At 41.0% G+C, this 18419-nt stretch overlaps 1 protein-coding gene across 1 annotated transcript; it reads right to left on the reverse strand.

Moving 5' to 3' along the window:
- Positions 2200 to 18136, reverse strand: GATM (glycine amidinotransferase). The gene is made up of 9 exons (XM_018054151.1): positions 17889 to 18136; positions 16244 to 16462; positions 10360 to 10555; positions 9198 to 9388; positions 7969 to 8106; positions 7662 to 7826; positions 6385 to 6448; positions 5814 to 5930; positions 2200 to 3251 (listed from the first exon to the last, which is right to left on the reverse strand). The coding sequence occupies exons 1-9, from the start codon at positions 17955 to 17957 to the stop codon at positions 3139 to 3141; spliced, it is 1272 nt and encodes a 423-aa protein (XP_017909640.1). The 5' UTR covers positions 17958 to 18136; the 3' UTR covers positions 2200 to 3138.

Here is an 18419-nt window from a genome sequence, read left to right on the forward strand (position 1 = left end):
CAGGGTTGGGAAGATCCTCTGGAGGAGGGCATGGCAACCCACTCCAGTATTCTTGCCTGGAGAATCCCATGGACAGAGGAGCCTGGCAGGCTACAGGCCATGGGGTCACAAAGAGTTGGATGTAACTAAGCATGCATGCATACCTATGTAGTTACCAGTTAACACATTATAGTGGTCAGACCCATGAACTTTATTTTTAAAAGGCTATTCCTGAAAGGAATACCTTGCTTTTTACTAGGAACTAGACCTGCCCTGGCGACATTAGGTATTTTTATTTAAACTTACTTAGCTGTTTCCCTTAGCGAGTCACACAGGCTTGGTGTGCCCTAGGAAGAATGGTAACCCACAGTTGTTGGCACGTGATCTGAAAGCCAGGGATCTGCGGCAGTGTGTTGTGGGGCTGCTGCCTGCTACAGAGCCTGGAGAAGCCGGGGTTGCAGGAGTGGTGGATGGTGGAAAGAGGCCCGAGAGCAACTGTGATATGGAAACCAGGATGCTTGTTTCCCTCCACAACTCTGGCAAGAGAGCACATGCACAAGCAGTGCTCAAGGACTTTAAATAGACTTTATTAAATCATTCAGTTGATCTTTGTTGAAATAATTGTCTTCTTTAATAACCACACAAAAGGCCACTGGAAGAGACGAGATGAGGAAGAGTCCAGGATGGCTTGGTCAACTGAGTCAGTTGTGATATTGTGTTGAGACTGCGATACCTTTGCGCCTCCAGATAGTCTGCAGACAATTGGAACAGTAACTAGGTCTCAGGACCAGGCCTAGATTAGAAGGTCCAGGCCGAGGGTCTCCTCTCCCTCATAGCCCCTGGGAGTTATTGATGGATACATGGAGGGGAAGACCTGTGCACAGGTGGGATAACCTATCAGGACCCAGGAGAGAAGAACAAGCCCCAGGCAAGCACCCTGTGAACATCCACCCTTAATAGAGGAAGAAGACAATCCAGTGAGGTGCTCAAATGTCAACAAGAAGAGATGGGAGAAATCAGCGTCTCAGTAACCCCGAGGAGGAGAGACATTGAAAGGAATGGTCAGTAAGGCCTGAATAGTGTTGCTTGGAAATGACACTGAGGTCAGGGATCTCAGAAGTACATTGAAGTAATTAGGTGGAAATCAGATAGCAAGAGATTGAGGAAATAAAAGGTGAAAAAGTGGAAAGAGGAATAGATCGTTCTTTTTGAAAGCTGAGCTCCAAACAACATTGATAGTTGCCAGAGAAATAGTTTTTGTTTTGAACATTATTTTGAACATGACTATTTGCCAAGAAAACACACACACGCAAGCACATGCACAGAGCCTAGAGTTATGAGATGATGATAACTGATGTAGCAAGTTCCTGAAAGAGAGATTGGTTCTAATCTAAGGACAGTTGTGTGGATTAGACCTGGTCAGAAGGTTCAAGGTTCACCTCTTCAAGGTTCACCTCTTTTTGCAGCAGTGAGAGAAGTGTCTCTATGTAGAGGGCTGAGAAGTAAAGCTGAGTGATGAGAGGAAGACATGACTTTTCTCTTTAGAAGCTTAGCTAGTACAGGCAAGGAGAAAAAAAGAGTTTCACTAGGGAATACAAACACAGGTAAACCTATAGAGGCTTGCAGCAGAAAAGCCAATGGACTCTGTTTCCTCTGTGAAAGATGAAACAATGTGATCAGATAAGAGAATAAAGTGAAAGTTTGAAATAGCCACTGAGGAGAATGTGGAGGAGTGTCTAATAGAATTGCTGAGTAGTATTTGGACCTGGGAATATATACCCTAAATGTGCACCAATCCATAAGATTGTAAGGTTTCTAAAGCAAGATTCAGTCCAAGTGTAGAATGGGCAGGTATTTCTGCGGTGTGTGGAAAAAGACACCAGGAATCAAGGGCATGATGGAAGCCCTTTCGAAGTATACTTCCCCCTGACCGACCTCCACAGATTTTTCATAGGTCAAAATATTGAGCTTCTTGAGAATGGAGACTTTATCCTCTTCCAGGACCTAGTCCCTTATATTCAGAAAACATTTAGATATTGTTGAATGATTGGATTAATCAATAAATGAAATCTGACTGTTAAACATTTCTGAATAGAAGAGTTAGGTTTAAATTTTTATCTACTGGGGATGAATGTATCGATTAATCCAATGCATAAGAATTCTGTTTCAAGAGCTAAGTCCCATAACTTAGTTATGCTTAAAATAATTAGACTGATAAAATCCATTCTGTAACACAAAAGTTTATTAGAATAAAAATACATGTACAGTATCCAACATTAAAATTATTTCACATGACATGTAGGTTTTACCTCCATTAGTTTTTTTTTTTTTAATGCTTTTAAAGTCTGTGCTTTAAATGATGTGCACATCTGTAAACAAATCTTAGGTTACCAAAGTATCCATTAGATACTGAACATGAAAATCTAGAAATTGTAACTTATCGTTATATCCTATTGCACTAAATATTTCTGTAAAATTCTGAACAGAGGAGAAAAAGAAGAGATGAGAATAAACTACTTGAAATGAGGTAAGTTGTATGAAAAGGTTTTTAGTAGCAAATATCACCAATGTTGAGATGAGAAGATTAAAAATATTCATGGAAAATTCACTTAAATGTTTGCATAGTCTAGGTTATTTTTTTTTTAATGAAAAATTAAAAATGAATAGAATTCCTTATCAGAAAAAGAGACAATTATCTGGTTCTACTTAAGATCTGTATACATTCTGAGTCTTTCATTTAGAAAAAAGAAGTGATACAAACATTCACAAGTTTAGCAAAAAGGAAAAAAAAAAGTGAAGATTAGAACCAACATTTCAAGCTGCCTTATGGAAAGAAAATTAAAAACAGAGGTAGACGGTTAAATGTATTAGTGGCCACGTTACTCAAATGACTAATTTTTGTTTTGGTAGACATTCACCAAATTTTTATGCTTGAAGCCAAACAGTAAAAAATTTAGGAGTAGAGAGTAAGACCTAACACAAGTTATTTTCCTTTTATCAGAGAAAAGTAATAAAAAGAACCCAGGCTTAAGACCCCTGTTAAAAATATGATTGTTTAAAGCACTACAGTTGATGCACTTTTTAAAGCAGGAGAATGAACCTTGTCCCTAAGCTTCCTAGGTTTATCTGAGGCAAAGCCCCAAGCCCCAGCAGGCCTGGTCAGTCAAAGTAGGACTGTAGGGTGCCCCGGCGACGGACATCGCAGGTCCAGCAGTGGAAGCCTCCTCCCAGGGAATTGGCATTACGAATGTTAACCTTAATGGTACTGATACCTGCATGAAAAGAGAGAGACGTGGCCAGTTAGATGGACTCGTGTGAAGAGTCTCATAGAAGTGAGCCTAAAAATGGATAGGAATCCTGCTGTTCTAACCCTTAAATCTACCCCAACCTAGGATAGTCTTTCGATTTTTATTTTCACCAATTATATTTCATCTAATCTATTCCACTGCTAATATAAAACCTTCACCAGAAAGTCAACAGAGACTCTGAAGTCTATTTTGTTCTATTGACTATTCACAAGTCAACAGGTTTCATAAGCAGACATATCAGACAAATGATCAAAAACAATCCAAGTAGTAAAATGTTAAGTCCTTTTAGAATTATGTTTTAACTACTGGGTCAGACTGTTTCTATTTTTACCATGTCAATTTAAGAAAAAAGGAAAATTTAGTCACCTTGAAAAGCTGACTTTACCTACTCACATATAAGCAGAATTTATCTGACACAATTAGCTCAACCAGGCCACCTCAAGGAAATAGTGGAACACAGCTCATCTGTGTGGTATGGCCATACAGGTGCCAAAGCATTTCAGCCAATTAGTTTAATCCAGCACCATCTGTATTAACATGGTGATGATGTACATGGTACAAGCAACCAATGGCATTTAGGAAGAATCTCTTGTGTTTGGCATAATTGGATTTTAAAAAGAAAATCTATTCTCCTCTCTCTCCAGGAACCCATTATTTTTAGAGAGAAGCTAAGCTACAGAGTTGCTAAAAAGGGTCCATTGGTATAGTCAGAAAGGCAGTATGAGTCATCTGGAAAGCCCTTCCTGAGAAAGTGAGACTGAGCAGGACTTTGAAGAATAAAAATAGGGTTTTGCCATGGGTTAAGGAGTGGGCTTTTAACCACAAGCATATGTTTCCTGATAGAAAGACATACCTATCTTAGATGGCTACAGTTGTATTAGCCCTAAATTGGAGAGAATTCAATTTGCTCTAACAAGTTCCCTATGTTCAAAAAGATTTTATTAAAAATAAAACTATATGGCTTCCCTGATGGCTCAGTGGTAATGAATCTGCCTGCCAATGCAAGAGATACGGGTTTGATCCTTGGTCTGGGAAGATCCCACTTGCGGTGAAGCAGCTAAGCCTGTGGGCCACAACTATTGAGCCTGTGCTCTAGGGCCCAGGAGCCGCAACTACGGAAGCCCGTGCGCCCGAGAGCCTGCGCTCTGCAGCAAGACAAGCCACCACAATGAGAAGCCAGTGCACTGCAACTGGAGAAGAGTCCCTGCTCACTGCAACTAGAAAAGAGCCCATGTAGCAATAAACACCCAGCATGGCAAATAAATAATAAATTTTTAAAGTTATAAATCAAATATTTGGTACTTTATAGTATTTTAAGTTGAGAAAATATAAAATCTTAATAGATAAGGAAACTTACCCAAGCAATTAAAAGCCAGAGGGGAAAAGTGGCATAGCATTAGGGGTGAAATAATTAGGTTGGGTTCAATCTAAAACTAATAGGCTAATCCTTTTTGACTGATACTTCTTTAAAGAGAGATGTTTCAAAGAGGCAAACAATCTCTTTTGAGTAGCACACCTGAAATATAACACATAAAACATGACTTGATTTCAACCAGTGTACTGCCTGGCTTTATTCAGCAAATATGTATTAATGTCAAATATGTGATATGTCAATAGAATGATACAGAGTGATAAACACACATACTGCTGCACCCTAGTATGAAAATTTTTTCAACACTTTCTCAGTATAGAATAACTGGTCTAAATTTTGAATACCAGGAAAACCAAACTCCCACCCAAGTAATAACCAGTCCTGCTTTTTTGAAATGATTTACTGACACTCTTTATTTCATTTGTTTGTTCACATTGCTTATCTAAGTTACTTCTGTATTTGTATCCTTATATGTCCTTTAAAATATGCAATGACAATTAAATTACTTTTAAAGGATCCTGACAATTTCTTTTTGAAAATAATTTTTTTGGCTGTCCTGGGTCTTCGTAGATGTGAGGGCTTTTCTCTAGTTGTGGTGAATGGGGGTTATTCTCTAGCTGTGATGCTCGGGCTTCTCACTGGGGGGTCTTCTCCTGTTGCAGAGCATGGGCCCTAGAGCGCGCTGGCTTCAGTAGTTGCAGCTCCCGGGCTCTAGAGCACAGGCTCAGTAGCTGTACTGCACAGGCTTAGCTGCTCCGCGGCAAGGGGGATCTTTCTGGACCAGGGAGTGAACCCGTGTCGCCTGCACTGGCAGGGGGATTCTTTGCCACTGAGCCACCAGCGAAGTCCAACAATTTCCTACTTGGGAAAGAGACAAACCATCTATGTGCTCATCTGCAAAGGGGTAATTCTCCACCCTTGGGCACCAGGAGGTTAGATGAATCATAGAAGATTGATACATTATTGCCAAGGGGTATCTAAGGAGCCCAGGAACTGTTGGAAACAAATCTACTGTCCACCTATGAAATAATAATGTGGTGCTTCTAAAAAGAATAGAAATTTAATTCACTAAATCACACATCAGACCTATCATGTCACTTTCTTATCATTTAATATTTTCAAATATGGCAATGTGTTTCATTTATGGTACATACCCAGCTTTTCAAACATCTTCTGAATTGGGACCTCGTTGGCATCCACCATAACACGCTTTTCATCTAGCATTAAGACATTCATGGAAAGCCATTTGGAGGACATCCAGAGTGGGTGATCTAAAGATAGCGACAACTGTTAAATCATGTCTGCTGCCATTCTTGGTTCAAGCAAAGAAGGTTCGAAAGTGAAGAATATTCAAGTGACTGCTCAATTCTTCCAGTATTTCAGTTTCCCTGTGAAGTTTTATTTTAATTCTAAGGCTATCTGTAAAAGTTATGAATCAACACACATTTGGATTTCACCTTGTTGTCTTTAAAAACTCATTTCCTGCTTTCCGTGATGTTGCTTTATACTGATTTTTCCTGTATTTTCAATTTCATTTTCTACGGAAGGAGAGGTTGTGAACACAAGTCTAGCCTTGTTCTAGTACCTGTAGCCCTAAGCGCCAATTTATTCTTTACTGGGAAAACATTCTAAATTGCTAATATGTGGGCTGCTGTCTATAGGTGGAAGATGCTTGGCCACTGAAGTAATCATTGTAGGCTATTGAGTATACAAAAGTAAACATACCATCTGGGATGACTGGTCTTGGAGGAGTAACTATGGTCCATCCTGCTTTCTTGAAAAGATCAATCTGCAAGACCAAAAAAACCCCCCAAACCCAAAGAGACTTAAATCTTTAATAGATACTATTCTTATTCTTGACCTCCGGGAGTCCTTATGATTAACAGTTCTTTTTGAGACTCTGTCTTCTCAAATGTCAAAATTAAAAAATGAAAATTTCAAAACATTTGGATGATTTTGTCTGAATCTTAGTTAAAATGTACACAAAATCCTCAGATTGCCAGATTATAGTTAAAAAAGTAAGAGAAAAGTTAAAAGCTTTAAAAAATATTCTTGTGCTTTTCACAGGTTTCAGATATTTGAAAAAACCAAAGACACTTTCTTTGAGAAATTCTCATTAAAGAAAATGAAAATATTTCCTATTTATAAGAACACAGAATATGACTATGTTAAACCCATAGTCCATCCACTTCACAGTCAGTCACCTTGCAACTGTGATCATGGTATAATAACAGATGTTAGGAGTGTACTCCCAAAGAACCGTAACTGTCCTTAGTGACCTATTACAACCCAACCATCCCTATGATCACGTACCCACTTAGTATGTCAATAAATTATGTCTTAAAATATTTAATATGTATAATTTATATAAAATGAAATGAATAGGTAATTGTTGTCATTGGGTCTAAAGATATGGAATGAAAATGAACAATGATATGGTAAAATAGTTAATCTCACAATGGTGTACTGCAACCCAGAAATAACACAAAATCACTCACCGCCCAACTGGAAGTAGAGGGTAGTGGGCAGAGGTAGGAGGCTGCAGGAGCAGCAGCTCCATTCCTCCCTGCAGGGTGGAGGTGGGGGGCTGAAAGGGCCCCCACTGGAGAGGGAAGAGGACACCCACTACCCAGTGGTGTGACCCCAGACATGCAGAGCTCATCTTGTTTGCAATTCAGCTGCTGAGGAACCTCACCTGCAAGTTATGAGTTAATACTACTCTGTTCAAAAAAACACACACAAATGCACAAAATTGAGGCTCTGACAGCAGCAAGCAGTCAAAGTTAAAGTCTAATTATCACAATTACAAATGTATATTTCTGTGTTGGACATCCTGTAGTAAATGTAACAAGCAATCCAGTGTTTGATCATAATAGTATTGAGCATTGCTGACTCTGTCATTTAGAACCATTAGGAATCATGGAAGTGCTTAAAATAAAAGTGGCAATTCCTTCAGTTGCCAGACTCTTATTTGTTTTCCGGAGTCCTAAGAACTCCCCTACCTGGTGACATGGTCGGTCAGGGTTGGAAAGCACAAGACCAGGCCCAATGATATTGAAGGTGGCGTCAATGTGCATGGGATTGGGGTCTTTAAAGGAAATAATGTGCACTCTGTAGTCTGGAGCGAGATGCTTACGCATCCATTCAATGCCCATGTAGTTTGTAACCTGAAAACAGAGAGAGAGAGACATAAGCCTGTAAAAACTTGGTTCTGTGTTTAGATAAGTAAAAACAGGGTGAAAATATTTTAATTTAGAAATTTAAAATATAATAGTAAAGTGAGAAATTTCCAAGGCAGCCTTTGTCAACCTGGCTTCTTTGTACGAAGATATCTCTTCCAGCTCGAATGAAATCAGCAGCATCAAAGCATGGCTCAAACTCAGTTGTCACAAACTTTCCCTGAGCAGCCAATTTGTGTCTGTCTTCTACAGAATGGATGGGGTAATCCTAATTGGAACAAGAACAGACACACACAGTCCATTGGTTCATGCGGAAAAGGGCCTTTATCATTAAGAAATTAGTTCAATGTCATCATTTCCCCCAATATTACTACCCTGTTCTAAACTAAAACATGCCTGGGAAGATGTAGGCCTATGCTAAGCAAACCAAAATAAATAAAACCAACAAGAAAGAAATTTAAAAACTAGTCGAGAAAAGTTTCTGATATTCAATACTTGGAAGCAAGTGATACAGAGGAATACAATGAAAATATTCCATAACCCATACGTTGACTTATGAAGCTATCCACAGTATTGAAAATCAACAGGATGAAGCCATTCTGTTCTTTTAGAAAAGGAATTTGGCCCTGAGCCTAACTCCTACCATAAAATGAATTGCCCTGCATCCCCAGCTAAATCTGATTCGGTGTGTATACTAGGTAACACATTCATTACTTCCTTCTGTCTTTGTTTTTTTTTTTTTTGGCTACTCCATGCAGCATGTGGGATCTTAGTTCTCTGACTAGGGAACTGCACCCCCTGAATTGGAAGCATGGAGTCTTAACCACTGGACCACCAGGCAAGTTCCACTGTCTTTAAACTCATAGAGGGTTTAAAGAAATTTTGACTTTTTGATTCTTTGCATAAGTGATTAAATAGTAAGTGATCTAATAAGGGACATATACACTTCCTTTTACTGTAAGTATGGCCTACAGACCAAATTCTTTTTCTAGAAGAGGCTGAAGTTCAGCCTAGTGACTCTTCTGTCTCCACCAATGAATAGGTACGTCCCTTTAGGCAAGTATTCTTCCCTGTAATGGAATGAAGCTATTCCCTCATAGGGTTGTGAAAAATAAACAGAACTGAAGAGGTAAATAAAGTGCTTAGCTCAAGATCTGGCACATGGTAAACAACAGTAAGTGTTAGCTGTTATCACAATATAATTTACTCTTATTTTCATCATAAGACAATCATTTATTGAAAAGTAGGTGATCTCAGTTTCTGAAATACATAATAAATACAAGGTAACAGAGAATCTCTCAGTCTCTGTGGATTATGTAGAAAAGTTACTAATAAGCTTTCCTACAACTGAGGACTTACTTGGTCATAAAGCTCATCAGCCATTGTGGGCTTAGGAGCCGTTGTCCACTTGGCCCCACGGCGGAAGTAGTCTTTGATAATTGCTCTGTATGCACGGTACTCAAAGAAGCGAGAGCGCCAGGCCATGGGGGCCTCGATAATCTCATTTCCCACAACTATCAGGATGTCTCGAGGCATCGCACCATATAAACCTGTTAAGCCGGAAAATTCCAGAGCAACCTCAGTGATGCTGATTTCCAAGACAGAAGAGTCTATATAATATGATCCCTTTCTTTGGTAAAAAATAAATAAATAAAAATTACAGAAAACTTGTATGTGTATAATATATATAATTACATGCAGATGAAAAAATATTAAATGATACATGCTAGATAATGTTAACATGAATTCTGTATGGAGATAATGAAGCCAAAAAGAGAAGAAAGGAAGAAGAAAAGGAAAAAAAAAAGGTTCCTCTTGTTTGAAGAGCTATCGAACCACCAAGTTTTCACCTTTGTAACTCCTAACAGTGTTTTTCAGGGAATATCAGTACTACAAGATGAAAACTGGCCCAAGGATCACTTTTACAACTGTAAATTAGAACACTGAACTCAGGGACAAGAACAATCTTGCAAGAATGTCAGTTAAAAATAAGATGGGAATGTCTCTGTCCCCCCCCACTTTAAACAAAATTTTCCATTTTATTTTTAAACTCATTCACGTTTTTCATGTTCTTTGCTCACGATTTTGTTTCTTGCATTCAAGGCACTTCTAGGATTGGTCTCCTGCTGCTGATGTACATCCAGTGGTAAGCAGTAAACTAGAGGTGTGTGGGGATCCCTGATCTGTAGTGAATGTATTCCCACCATGTTCTGTTCCCCTTTTAATTTCTGTTCTTGAGGAAAATTAAATGGAATCCACTGTTCTTATGAAAGGAAATGCTCAGGAGGTTTAGAAAAAACTTCTGCTTCTTTTAAGGAGACTCTAGATTTATAATGGAGTTGAGAATGTATACATCTCAATCTTACCAAAAAGAATTAAACTGTCCCTAAATAATCTTTAAAGTTTCGAAAGATTATTAAAACAAAGGAATCTCTGAGAAATAATAAGAGCTTTCCCCTTACACACTGAGAAAAATGAAAAACTCTAAACACTAGCAGTTTAAATATTCAACACGACTTACCCGTAGACTCAAAATCAGGAGTTTTATACTTCAGTGACCAGTCAATGGGGTCAGGCCTCCTCACTGTCACTCCTTCCATTTTTAAAATATTGCACATTTCTTCAATTTCAGCAACAGCCTTTTTCAAGTGATCTTTGGGAAAATAATTGCCCCCATACTTTTGGTAAAAAGGCCAGAACTTATCATATGTGTTGGCCTAGAACCAGAAGAAAGTAAATGAAACTTAACAGGAAAAAAAATACAACTCAAAATAGGTTCATAGGGTGTGAACAATAATTTGTATAACTTAAAAGAACTAAGACTGAGACTACATCCGGTCTAGTGTTCATCCCCAGAAACAAGCACACTTGATTGACTCTCTGGGGAGATAATCAATATTTGTTGAATGAAGATCTCTAAATTCTCTTGATGTTTTGAGAGCTTTTCTTCCTTCTGCCTGAGATCTCATGCCTTACCACGCACAACATGACTGCCCTCACAGGGGCTTGGAATGCTCTTGGGCCAGTGTTCACGTGCTACATAAACAAAATAGGACACGGTGCTCCCAATGGACAGTTGCCATGAAGTCAACTAAGAGAACAAACAGAACAGATAAAGAGAAGAGAAGATAAAACCGTGGGCTGTCCATGCATCCCAGAATTTTGCCTAAAAACAGCACTTCAGGACACTTTGTAGAAAACTGCTCCCTTAAAGGTTAGGGACATGCTCTCAAATATGCTTTGTTTCTCTTAAAAATCCATTCGTGATTATTTTCTCACTCAACAGAACCACCACTTGGCAAAACTGTGCAGCGATACAAGTCTGCTTTTAGTGTTTCCTGTCCTTCCCCGCCAACATGTCTCTCCTCACCACAGCTCTTCTCTCCCCAATCCATCCAAGCTCTGCTATTGCCTCAGGTCTTTCACCATAAAAAGAAGTGATCTGATAAGCAAATTCACAAATTTTTAAGTAGCTGAAAAAAAAAAAAAAGCTTAACATTTAGGAAGTGTGCAAGGGCTATCTATGCATATTAAAAGACACCTGAATGGAAAGAAGTTGAATGTTTTAAAAATGCCCAATCAACTGCCAAAAATTACTGTTGAATCAGGGTAGGTAACAACTGTAAGATGTTGGTTTTCAAAAGTATAAAACTCTGAAGGCTTTTGCATTTGGATTGTTTTGCTTGTGCCAACTTCTCAGTCAAATTAAGGAAATATGTTGGGGAATGTAGGGGATGCATATGGATATAATTTATTGAGACAGAAAAAGCAGAATTCCAATCAAAAGATCCAACTGCTAAGAAAAAGCCTTGGACTTTCATCAAAAGATTGGCAAATCAATGTACATTTGTATGTCTCAAGTTTTGTTGTTTTTTTTTAAATGTAAGCTGGTGTTTTTTAAATGTTTCTTTGTATTACTGATTAACCAGACAACTATGAGTCCTAATCATGTCCTATAAGGTTTCCATCACCAATCAGACAATTACAGACAGTGGTTAAGTGGCATAAAGAAGGGTAAATTGGGTAATGAGATAAGACTGTCTAGATGTCTAGCTCTTTAATGTCAAAGACCATATCTTTTCCAGATTTTATGTCTCTACTTCCACTTTCATCTCAGCCTGATAAATATCAAACATATGGAAGCAGACCTGCCTCTTGTCAGTTCAACATCTAGGTTCACATCAATTAGGCTGGAGCGGAGCCTACTGGAGATGGACTAAAAATCTGAAGAACAGGTCTTCAGCAAACAGGGAGAAGCCAGTGAAGGTGTAAAACAGGGGCTGGCAAACTAAAGTCCATGGGCCAAACCTGGACTGTTGCTTGTTTTTTTTTGTCAATAAAGTTTTATGGAACACAGATACACACACATTCATTTACACATTGTCTGTGGTGGGTTTGCACCACCGTGGTAGAGTTGAGAGTGGTGTGACAGAGACCTATAGTGTACAAAGCCTGAAACAATTATCTAGCCCTGTACAGAAAAAGCTTGTCAAGCCCTGTCTAAAGGATTTAGTTGCTTTCATTTTGAAGACCTATATGCAAACAATAAGCTCAAATTCTGGCCCATAAACAATGTTATCAAAATTAAAAATGTGAGTACTTTTTAAGATCAATCCACTCTTTAAAAAAAAAATAAATTAAGAGCACTCTACGGTTTTCTACTCCTAGGAAGTCCTGCAGTGGCAAGCAGAGGAGGGGATAATAATGGCTCTTTATTTTCCTCTCAGACACATCCTGGTACTACTCATCCATTCACTGCTTCCTGCTTCTCATGCCAGGCACATCTCTTACAGTCCACCAGGGGACAAGAAGCCTTTGAAAGTTTTACACTGGGTAACAGCAGAGGCGCAGCCGTGCTGTCTCACTGGACACATTCCAGAGTAGCCCACGTGACTATTTGTGCAGAGTGGAGCCTGCTTGATAAATATAAAGTAAACTTTCCTGGGAGAAAAAAAGTTATTTGAACAAGTGTGAATTCTCTTGTGTAGCTCAAACTCTGGCTAAAGGTTGGACAAAGTCTAAATGATCAGGACAGACTACATTTTCCAAGAGATAGTTGGAAATTATTTACACTTCCTTTAGAACCCTGATAAATGAGTTAGCAATCATTTACCAAGGGTCTGCAAGATTTAAAAAAAAACCCACTATACTAAATGCTTAGCATGTGATTTTTTAATAATCTGTTGCAGAGATGTGGCTGTATTCCTAGAAACTGGATAGTCATTCAGAGCCTAAAATCCTTCAGAGGAATTTGCCAAATTAATTTTAAACACTGTCTTTGGAAGGTTAGGAAATCTCAATAGAAACTTATTATTTATCCAGCTGCAAACTTACATTATATTAACCTTGATCGACTTTATATTTTTAAAATTTAGTCCTTTCATCAAGGGCATTATTTTAAAAAAAAAGGCAAAAAACATATTTGATTGAAAGTATTCGCTATGTTTTGCAGAATAAAAAGCCATATAGCTTTCAAAACTTGTGCTTCCTGGTGACTATGTTCCTCATTCCCATAACATTTCTCTAGCACTTATATCTTCCTGCATATCTTATGCTATAACTACCTATAGTTTACTACATTATATTTTACTGGTCCCAAACTGCTTTATATAGCTGTCATTTTCCTCCAACTAGAAGGTAAGACGTTGTCTTCTAGTCTTAATTTCTTCTCTCTCAATACCTAGTTTCATATGTGGCATAAAGCAGAAATAACCAGAGAAATGAATGAAATCAGTACTGCTAATGCTACTATTATTTACAATCATTACATCCTCAATGGACGTGGCAAACTGCATCCATACAACTATAATGAGCCGTAGTTTTTTCCTTTAAAAGTAATTCACATCTAAAACCCTTTACCTTCTTACTTAATCTCACTGGATGGATAGCAAACCATTTAATATCTTCATTTTGGTGAGGCCCAGAAATTAGTGGAATCAAGATCACAATGTCAAACAACTGATTAATTGAGATTAGCTAATAAGCTTTTATCAAATAACTAATTCAATCCTGGTCTCCTGACTTTAGCCTAGCACACCTTCCAAAAGCCCATGAAATTCCAAAATATAAGGTCATAAATCAAATAACAAAGAACTCAAAATAATGTCTTAGAAGTCTGATTCCATAAGATCACATGATATAAAAGTCAATCATTCTAAAGACAAATAGAAGGATAAACTACACCTGAATTTGAAATTTAATTTCACCCAGTCCACTTCAGTATTCTTGCCTGGAGAATTCCACGGACAGAGGAGCCTGGTGAGCTACAGTCCATGGGGTCATAGAAAGTGAAGTCGCTCAGTCATGTCCGACTCTTGCGACCCCATGGACTGTAACCTATCAGGCTCCTCCATCCATGGGATTTTCCAGGCAAGAATGCTGGAGTGGATTGCCATTTCCTTCTCCAGGGGGTCTTCCCGACCCAGGAATCGAACCCGGGTCTCCCGCATCGCAGGCGGACGCTTCACCATCTGAGCCACCAGAGAAGCCCTATGGGGTCACAGAGTCGGACACAATTGAGCGACCAACACAATTAAAATGGTTAGGTGATGAGAAATCCTTCTAAGAAAAGACTTAAAAGATCATGCCTTTTTAAAACATGTGGATGGTACATAAATTACTCTGTTCATCATATTTCACATATCAGAACCAAATGTAGTTTCAGAACAATCAGAAGCCTTCTCTTCAAGGTCTAACTCAAGAATTATTTTCTTCCTTTAGAAAGACATCCTAATTGTCCAGACTTGGTCACTGTTTTTCCCTTCCCTCTCCTGGCACTTGAATTCAACTGCCTTGTCAGTTAGTTACCATAAGATACAGAGTAACAATCTCAGTTGCTAAACATAAACATTATAAATATCCTCTCTCTCCAGATGGAAAGGAAGTTATTTTGTGCTAATAACTCTGGAGCCCTGATACAAGATAGGCAACATATCTGATGATGATGATTTTTGTTTAATTCCTCAACCCACATTACAAATAATATGTTAACATTCAGGAGGAATTTAAGTGTACCGAAGATATATTCATAACCTATTATTAATGGAAGCCTAGACTGTGCCTGCAGTGTGGATGGAACTGTTACGCCGTATACAACTAGAACACCAGCCCACAGAGGCTCTGGTTATAAAAATATTACAGATAAAGAGCACTAAGAGTTTTTAAAAGAGAAGATATTACTTGTTGCCAGGGAAATCTTGGAAGGCTTCGTGGGAGGTGCCATGGGAACTAGGAAGGAAGAGGAGGAGGTTTAAACTGCAGACAAAAGGAGTGCATGAAAGTATGTGGGAGAGTTCTATGTGGGAGCAAAGGCCTGAGGCTTGTTTGGGGAGCAGTGAATAGTCTAGTTTGGTTGTTTAAATGGTTATCTTACAAAGTCAGCTGAAAACTGGGGGAAATTATTAAGAGGTGAGAGGCTGGCAAAATAGAGGACTGACAGAAGCAGATGAGTAACAACACTGAATTCTGGTTTTAAAAAATCACTCAGACAGAAGCTGGAGGCGGTTTAGATAGCACAGCAAGTAAGGGAGACCAGTTAGGAGTTAACTTCCCTGGTGGCTCAGATGGTAAAGAATCTGCCTGCAATGCGGGAGACCCAGGTTCAGGACCCGGTTGGGAAGATTCCCTGGAGAAGGAAATGGCAACCCACTCCAGTATTCTTGCTGGAAAATCACATGGACAAAGAAGCCTGGTGGGCTACAATCCATGAGTCCGACATGACTGACTAACACACACACGTACAGTTAGGAGTTAACTGCAACAGTTCAGGCACCAGATGAGATCCTGACCTAAGGTAGTAGCAGAGAGACGGAGCTAAGGTGCATTTTGACAAAAGACTTGTTAGATCTTGGAGAATGGACGTGCAGGATGTGACTGAAGGAGAAACAAAAGATGATTCTTTGATGTTTAGCTTGAGTAAATAGGAATGCTAAAACCTGAAAGAAAGGAATGAAGGCCCCAGTTTTGCAGACTGGCTGGTAGCTGAACTCAGATGTGCCACATTTGAGGTCCAATGGCAACATCCAATAAGGAATTTAGTGTGTTCATATGGACAGAATTCAGGAGAGAGATCTGGACCAGAGCGGAGGTGTGGAATGAAACTGTGAGAACAGCTAAAGTGAAATTCTGTTCAACATTATAGACAGTAAAAGAAGGTGATGTGAGAAACAGTGAAAAAACTAATATCCACTCCCCCACCCTCAGAAAAGGTCTCACAGAACCTGAAGGGAGAGTAATCCCTGGAGTAAATGACGTCAAATACTACAGAGATGCCAAGTAAGGTAACATTGGCCACTGGATTTGGGTGGTCCTGAGTAAGCTAGAGAGAATGCATTTCCAGAGGAGTGGGCGCAGAAGCCAGACAGCAGACAGTGAACCCACGCAGACATGGGAAACCCTTGCTTTACCTTCACCTCCACGGTGAATGGTGGAACGCAGGCATTTTCTGCTCTGCCCACAATCACTTCCTCTAAGGGGTCCCATTCGTTGAAAGAGGAGACAGGGCAGTCCTTGGGCAGAGGATCAGTGGCCTTGTCATCAGCTGCACAGGAATTCCGGGAGGAAGCCGTAGCTGCCTGGGTGCTCTGGAAAGTTCGCTGCACCCATCCTGTTACAGTTCTTCCAAGCTTCCAAGAACAAAGAAGAGATTATTGTGTGGTCCTGTACAGTACTTGTGGGAGGGAGAAGCAGAAGTGGGATGAAAAGCCAGGCTAACACAGTCAGGCATTTAAAATCTTTGCAGAGAATGTAAACTGAGATGTTAGCCTATAGGTGGGTAGTGGGGTTACAGAAGATTGACTTTCCTGTTTATTTATACATGTACTTTTAAACCTTTTTTTTTTTTTGAGTTGGAATAACTCTTTAAAACTCCTCAGAATATTTTGTCCCTAAAGACCATACACCCCAATTTATATCTCAGAAGAGTTTTCTGCAGTCAAGCTTTAAGCACTTCTGTGGGTGATGGGTCACCCTTCTTCCCAGAAAGCCACGGAAAGCAACCTCCCTGCCAAGTCCAGCTGGGGGAGGGAGCCTCCTTCCCCCTCCAGATCAAAGGTTACTAATATTAGAGTTTCCCCACCTCCTCAAATGAAAATATAGAAGCATTTGTAAAGGACTTTATCTTTTAGAATAATCAGTTTCAAGCCATAAATCTCTCCTCACTGACATACACTTTACAGTCTTTGGCACTGCAATTATGAGAGAGTGACCAAGTGCCACGGGCTGCATTTTGCAGATGGTCCATAGTACCCTAGCCAAGATAAGGATTAACTAACACAGGTGCAAATTTAAACGACTGGAAAGGAGATCTAAGAACTTCGTAAAAGCCTTTTGAAAATGTAGAGCCTATCAATTCTAGAGGAGGGAGAGTCCCTTAAACGCAGGACAAACCTCGCCCTCCCCCCACCGCCAAATATTTGTTAAAAGTCTTAGGAAGGAGACAGGAGGGGAGCCAGGTTGGAGACCAAAACAGGAGGGAGTGACAGCTGTTCTGAAGCCAGTTGCAGGGGGAAGCCAAACTATTCCAGCTCCAGGAGCTAGAGAGGGTCTGCAGGCCTGCATACCAGGGAAGCAGAGGGCAGGACCGGCCAGAAATCTGGGTAAAGATTGAACTCGCTCCGACTCCTCTCGCGTCTCAGGACTCCATGTTACACTTGGAACAGGCCTGCTCGCTCCCCGCTCTGTCCCCGAGCCCCACTCCGCCCCTTCTCCCGTCCGTCCACTCTACACGCCTGCCCAGCTCTCTGCCCGCCCCGGGCACCCCCAGCCCCGAGTCCACCCTTTCACTCAGAGGTGTTGCTTGTCACCCCAACCCATCCGGTTGGGGAGGGCGGCGCCCCCTGCTCAGACAGCAGCTGCGTCCACCCGGTGTGGCCCCAACGCACGCCCCCTTCCCCAGGGACACCGCCGAGCTCCCGACAGGCGGCGGAGGCTCTTGAAGCGAGCTTCCGAGGGGGCCCAGAGAGGACACGGTCGGGCAAAGCTGGCGGGGGACAGCGAGGGAAGGAGAGGGGGAGAGCACGCGGCCGCCCGACGAGGCGGCGGCGCACGCACCCGAGACCCGATGTAGTGCAGCGCTTCGGCACCGCGGCTCCCGCCGCGCAGACACCGCACCCGCAGCATCGCCCCGCGTCCGCCTGGTCCTCACGCCGACCGTGTCCGGAGCTCGGCCGCCTCCGCCCGAGCCTTCTGAGAGCGCGCCCGCGGCGGGGAGTCCTGGGCGCACGGCCTTTTGTAGCTTCGCCCCGCCCCGGCCGCCCCCCGTGCGCCCCATTGGCTGCCGGGAGCAGGTGGCGGGGCCGCCAGAGTTAGGAACTGCGCGGACCGCGGGGGCGCGGGGGCGAGTCGGCGAGGCCTTCGAACCGACCTTTTGTTAGCGTGTTGATCCGCCCACTGACTTGTGCAGTGGCCTGTCGGGGCCCCTCGAACGACGGAGAGGGGGACGCTACTTCTGAGGAGGCTATGCAATGAGATATATACATATATATATAATTTTAAATTCACATTTATGGATTTAAATATGCAAAGAATGAGTACAGCCTCAAGTTTAAGTTCATCTCGGTGCACAGGCTGACCCAATCCCCG

The sequence above is a fragment of the Capra hircus genome, chromosome 10, assembly GCF_001704415.2.
Source record: "Capra hircus breed San Clemente chromosome 10, ASM170441v1, whole genome shotgun sequence".
Taxonomy (NCBI): domain Eukaryota; kingdom Metazoa; phylum Chordata; class Mammalia; order Artiodactyla; family Bovidae; genus Capra; species Capra hircus.